Raw genomic sequence first — 6692 nt, 5'->3', positions numbered from 1 at the left:
GTGTAGAAATTCAAATGGTTAGCTGAATCAAAACACGATATTTCAAACTACTAGTTGTGCCTAATCCAATAGACATATGACTAAAATAGTTAGATCAAAATAATCCAATAGACATATGACTAAAATAGTTAGATCAAAATATTGGGTGCCCAAAATATAAATTTGCATCATTAACCTAAATTATGTCTATGAAATTAAGTCGAGGTCTTTGAGAAAAGATAAGTGTGGCAATTCTAATTAACAAAAGTGATATTGTTTGCTCTCATTAATCAATTTTAGTTTGAAGTATCTTTTTTTTCATAATTAAAGCTTTGAAGTTTTTATTTAATGTAATTTAAAATAGTTTAGTGACATATTTTCAATTCGTAATTTAGTTTATATGTTATTTTGAGCATATAGTTTGAACATGAACTCTTTGTGGATTCAACTCCCTTACCAAATACTACATAGATTAAGTTTTTTTTTCCTTGATCACTTGCTACCTCTCTTAGTTTTTTCATTGCTCTCGGCCACTAAACACACACGCACACACACTAGGGTTTGGTGCCTCGGCTTGGAAGAAATCGTTTTTGTGTGTCAAATTTAGGAACAAGAAGAAGCCAATATATATTATTGAAGTAACTAGCATCCACAAGGGCCAAATTGTTGCTTTGAGGTTAGACAATGATAAAGGAACTCTCATTAGATTTCTCTAGCTCATCCTCCAAGCTATTGTACGATAATCTTTCTTCCCTTCTTATTTGTTTGTTTTATTACAAGTTTCGTTGTACATTGATCCGTGGTGTATTTATATTAGATAAAAGTTCAAAAATGGTCCCTGTGGTTTTCGAAAATATCAAGTTTAATCCCTAAGTTCAAAAACTCTCACAGATAGTCCCTGTGGTTTCAAAAACTTTTAACAAACAATCCCTTAGCCACATAAAAAGACTAATATGCCCTTTCTATTTCTTTTTAGAATTAATTTTACCTAATCCTATTTAAAAAAAATAAAAAGACAAAATAAATAATTCATTGGGCCCACCTTCTCTCTCTCTCTCTCTCTAAACATAAAAAATGCACATCGTCTTCTTCATCTAATTGGGGAATTAGAGGAACGAAGAAATCGAAAGCGATGAGAAGTTCCGATGGTAGTTATTCAAATCGCGAGGAGAGACAGAGTTGTCGATCTCCGGCAACCCTCTAAGGCTTTAACTTGCATCATCTCCGGTTGAGAGCTAAGGGTACATGTCTCCATCTTCGTCTGTTCGGAGAAGCTGAAATCACGAATGGAATGTTGCGATCAGGAAGCTCTGATGGTGGAGTGTGGTTCTGTAGTAGTTAAGAAGTCATAAGGGGGAAGAGGCGGAGGCGGCTATAATGGTGGAAGAGGGAAGAGCAGTAGGTTTTTCCGATGAGCTCCTTCTCGGCTGATAGCTCACTCATCGGAGTTGTGGCTTCAAATCACCAACAATAGGCAAAGAGAATAGGTGCTGGAGGTGGCGGAGAACCAAGTGAGGATGGTTGGGGAGTTGTAACAACTCGCTAGTTTATCGATTCTTCTTCCTCTCACTTTCTTAAAGCAAAAATTGAGGACCACTGCAAACGAGGGGATGTTTTGAGTTGTTGATCGATAAGGAAGAATGAGGTAGGAAGGAGAGAAACTGAAACAAGGGCGGTAGCCTTGGTTCGTCGAATTCTTTCCTCACGAACACCCCCACCTGCTATTGTTTTCCATTCTTGCTTCTCCTTTCTCGATCAGACGAGGATCGAAGAACCTCCCTCGATTTCTGCCTTTGCTTGATATCTGCTGGTGTTATTGCTTTTAGGATTGATTGTCGGAGCAAGAGAGGGAAAATTGGGGTTCTTAGTTGACAAACGGTGGCCAACGTTGGTGATTTATATTTGATACAGGTGGTTCTATGGTAGAGTAGTGATGGAGCAGTTGTGATGTTTCAAAATCAAGAGGCTTGGGCTATGAACTGATGTAAATGAAGTGCCTGTTTTTTTATCAGCCAAAGGGTGTTGGGGATTAAGTAGAAGAAGGTGACAAAGAATTTCACGAGAGAGAGAGAGAGAGAGAGAGAGAGAGAGAGAGAGAGAGAGAGAGAGAGAGAGAGAGAGAGGGAGGTGGGCCCAATGAATTATTTATTTTGTTTTTTTATTTTTTAAAATAGGATTAGGTAAAATTAATTCTAAAAAGAAATAAAAAGGGCATATTAGTCTTTTTGTGTGGCCAATGGACTGTTTGTTAAAAGTTTTGAAACTACAGGATCATCTGTGAGGTTTTTTAAACTTAATGATTGAATTTAATATTTTCGAAAACCAAAGTTTTGTCTTTATATTATGATGGTTTTGACATTACGTTTCCACTTCCATGTTTTACTTAAACAGCCATAATAATCCCACAATTTCTAAAACTTTGATTTCGTTATTCAACTCAACTACGTAAGAACATGATATTTATTAAAACTAATATTTTCTTTTTTTCTCTCTTCAAATAAAAACGGGCAAACAACACAAGATTACCATTTACCAAATTGATATCCTCCCATTGTGTATCAAGTTTTTGGGCTTCTTTATATCTTAGTGGGCTTTTCGGCATCTTAATAAAAAAAACTAGAAATTAACAATGCTAAATTGCTAATTGCCAAATGCTAGTTGCTATAATCATATTATCAAAAATAAGAACATTGTTTTTTATTTTCGAGCATAACAAAATAATATCTTTTATCGTTTATATATTTCTGATATTTTAAATTCAAAGCCTGCAAGTTATAATAGTAGAAATTATTTTGTTTTCATCCTTAGCAAAGCTTAGTTTTCTGTAAGAGTATAATACATATAAGATTAATTAAAACCGAAGGAGCCAATATGAATGAGCCAAAAGTATTGTCCAAATCCATCACCGCCGTTGCCCGGCGAAACGGCGGCGGTAGAGGAAGTGAATCTTACCGGTTAGCTGTCCAAGTCATCCAAGGGCGGTGGTTCTCACTTTTCGCCTCCTTCCTAATCATGGCCGGCGCCGGTGCCACTTACCTCTTCGGCATCTACTCCAAAGACATTAAAACCACCCTCGGTTACGACCAAACCACCCTAAACCTCATCGGCTTTTTCAAAGACTTGGGTGCCAATATCGGCGTCATCTCCGGTCTCATCGCCGAAGTCACTCCAACATGGTGTCTCCTCCTTATCGGCGCTGCCGTGAACTTCACCGGGTACTTCATGATATGGCTCTCCGTCACCCACCGCTTACCGGAGCCACGTATCTGGCAAATGTGTCTGTACATGTGCATCGCCGCCAATGCTCAGAACTTCGAGAACACCGGCGTCCTCGTGACAACCCTCAGAAACTTCCTGGAAAATAGAGGGGTTGTTCTGGGTCTTTTAAAAGGCTTCACCGGATTAAGTGGAGCCATAATGGCTCAAATTTACTTGGCCGTGTATGGCGATGATTCAAAAGCTCTTATCCTTCTTATTGCATGGCTTCCGGCAGCTTTATCGGTGGTTTTCGTTTACACGATCAGAGAGATAAACGATGTAAAAACAAAACCATCCAACGAGCTTAGGGTTTTCTACCATTTCTTGTATATATCCATTGTTCTAGCGTTGTTCATCATGGGCATCACCATAGCTCAAAAGCTCGTGACTTTTTCACCGGTGGCTTACGCCGGAAGCTCCACCGCCGTCTGTTTTTTACTCTTTTCACCTCTCTTTATCTCAATTAAACAAGAACTAGCCATCTTAAAGAACACCAACCAAGAATCAATCATCGTCTCTGAGGTCGAAGCACAAAATTTAGATCACGAACAAGATGAAGAACAAGAACAATCAAAACCATCTTGTTTCGAATACATTTTCTTGAACAAACCGGAGAGAGGCGAAGACTACTCGATCTTACAAGCACTTGTAAGCACAGACATGACGATTCTTTACGTAGCAACTTTTTGTGGGCTTGGAACAAGCTTCACAGCCGTCGATAACCTAGGTCAAATCGGCGAATCATTAGGGTATCCAAGAAAATCTATAAGCACATTCGTGTCACTCCTAAGTATTTGGAACTATTTCGGAAGAATCTTCGCAGGTTTTGTTTCGGAACATCTTTTAGTTACATACAAATTCCCAAGGCCTCTTATGATGACACTAGTTCTTCTTCTTTCATGCATGGGCCACCTTCTTATTGCTTTTCCATTCACGGGGTCTGTTTATATCGCGTCTATAATCATCGGGTTTTCTTTTGGTGCACAACTTCCCCTTCTTTTTGCGATTGTTTCAGAGCTATTTGGACTAAAGCATTTTACCACATTGTTCAATTGTGCACAACTTGGAAGCCCACTTGGGTCGTATGTTTTGAATGTGAGGGTGACAGGTCCGATGTATGATAGGGAGGCGATGAAGGTGTTGGAAAGAAGAGGGTTGGATAGATCGGTGGTGAAGGAGTTGGTTTGTATTGGGAAGCAATGTTATAGGCGATCGTTTATGGTGTTGGCTGGTGTTTGTTGCTTTGGAGCCTTGGCTACACTTGTTTTGGTGGCTAGAACACGAGAGTTTTACAATGGTGATGTTTATAGGAAGTTTAGGGAGGAAAAAGGGATGAAGAAGACACAAGATTCGAGTTTATAATTGGTTGCATCGAATGAGTTTTGATTAAATGATTGTAATGGTTAAAACTTAAAAGGAATTCGCAGAAAAAAAATAAACTTGGTGAAATGATGATGAGTCTTAAACAAGAATTTGGGCTTTTATTAAGCCCAAAGATTAATAAGTATTGTCCTAAAGATAAGAATATTTACAAAGAAACCGAAAATGAGTTGTAGATAGATAGATTTGTGAGGTATTCTTGAGTTGATCATCTTATCTTGATTAATGAGAGTCCTACTTCCGAAGTTTTATTAACCGTAGTTTTTGTCAAGGTGACTCGTTATCGTTTTTTTTTCGTCTTTGCTAATTGCATTTGAAGAGGCCATTGCAAAATCCGTTGTTCAATAAGCTCAATTGGGAAATAATAGGTTAGTTTTTTCCAACTTATATTTTTTTGGGATGACGATATTGGAGATTAGTCTCAAAATAATGCTAGAAACATCGTTTGAATATTGTTTGTTTTTATCTCTTTGTCGTTTAAAAATTAAGTTGCAAAAGAGTAATTTGATTGTTTGCTTCTATTATGGGGTGTTGTCTGTTTTGATTTCCTTTCATGTATCTTGGACTACATGAGTACATGTAGGAAACAAACTGAATCGAGTGAAAGGTTTAAGATGATTAGTGATCTTTCCTTAAAAAACTTTCTAATTGAAAAGTTACGATCAGTCATATTTTTTGCTCATGTCGTCTGGCAATTTCAAATGAAGACAATTGCTTTGTAGTAGAATATTGAGATCACATCGTTTGATATTATCACGAGACACGAGTAGCTTTTTTGGGCCGACAATATTAGACTTACAATAAATAAGACAATGTCAATATTTGAATGCGGTGGTGTTAACTACATTTTGGAACATTTTAAGCTTTTTAAATTATTCTTTACAAGTCTTAAAAACAAATAAAATATTTTATTTTTGATACAAATGTCTCCCAATACTATAGTTAAATTGTTAATAGAGTTTCCAAACTTAAATCAATTGGGTGGGGTGTCTTCAAAAACTGTAATTGGCTAACACGATTGGCTAACACGATGTTATAGAAGATGATTCGTTGAAAAAAAAAAATTCAAATGAAATGTGCATATGGTGTACATTTTATGTAATTTTTTAAAAATATCAATATGGAAAGAGATTAAAAAAATAATGAATTTATACATTTTTTTTTATAAAAATTAAGTTTTAAGACAATTGTTTAAAAAGTGATTTTAATGATCCTAAAAAATTGATGATATTAATTAATAGAACTTTAATATATATATATATATATATATATATATATATATATATATATATATATATATATATATATATATATATATATCTTTATCTTTACTACTTATAAAAGAAATCTAACTATTTCTATAAATAGATCGAATATAATAATAATATTTTTTTAAGACGTTCAAACTATTAAGCTTGAAGTACAACCCATTTATAATATAATAATATTAAAACTTTAACCCTATCATTTATCCCCTAAAAATCTTGTATCAAATTAATAGAAGAATTCATTTGCAAATTGAACTCGTCAATCTCAACACTTCAGCCATTTGAAGCGGTCAATATCAACAATTCATAGAGGATCTCTTCTCTCACATTGGTAACAAGTCATCTCATAATATCTATCTTCGTAATCCCTTCAAAGTAAGAAATATACGCACACTCTCTCGAAGAACCCTAACCAGTAACCAAGACAGTATAACCACCACCACCACAACCGCTCTGCCTCCTTCCTCCTTCAACCAACCACTATCACGACTACCGCCCTTCCTCTCACCCACGACATAAATTTTCTTTTGGAACATAACATTTTTCTTTAAAAAAATATCATTGAAAGAAGCTATTTGTCCCCGCCGCTGTGCGCGGGTAACGGCTAGTGTATATATATATATATATATATATATATATATATATATATATATATATATATATATATATATAAAGGACTCATTCGAGAATACAAATAATTTTCGAAAACGCAAAAACAAGGAAAACCTCTGAGATTGTGTCACATCAATCTTATATTTTAAACAAGAATCAATCCAAACTTTGAACTACATAATGATAATCGATGAT

General features: G+C 35.5%; 1 protein-coding gene across 1 annotated transcript; it reads left to right on the top strand.

The window, feature by feature from the left end:
- The first annotated feature begins 2850 nt into the window (after positions 1-2850).
- LOC145006612 (protein NUCLEAR FUSION DEFECTIVE 4-like) lies at positions 2851-4599 on the top strand. Its single transcript, XM_078965694.1, has one exon. The coding sequence runs from the start codon at positions 2851-2853 to the stop codon at positions 4597-4599; it is 1749 nt and encodes a 582-aa protein (XP_078821820.1).
- The last annotated feature ends 2093 nt before the right edge of the window (positions 4600-6692 follow it).

This window comes from Lactuca saligna, chromosome 1, assembly GCF_052625555.1.
Source record: "Lactuca saligna cultivar CGN05327 chromosome 1, ASM5262555v1, whole genome shotgun sequence".
In the NCBI taxonomy this organism is placed as follows: Eukaryota; Viridiplantae; Streptophyta; class Magnoliopsida; order Asterales; family Asteraceae; genus Lactuca; species Lactuca saligna.
Note: the sequence above shows the minus strand (reverse complement) of the source record. Positions and strands in the feature narration are given on the sequence as shown.

What these genes read in the sequence shown, in the direction of transcription:
- LOC145006612 (XM_078965694.1), top strand. Translation starts at nt 2,851, where the DNA reads ATGAATGAGCCAAAAGTATTGTCCAAATCCATCACCGCCGTTGCCCGG.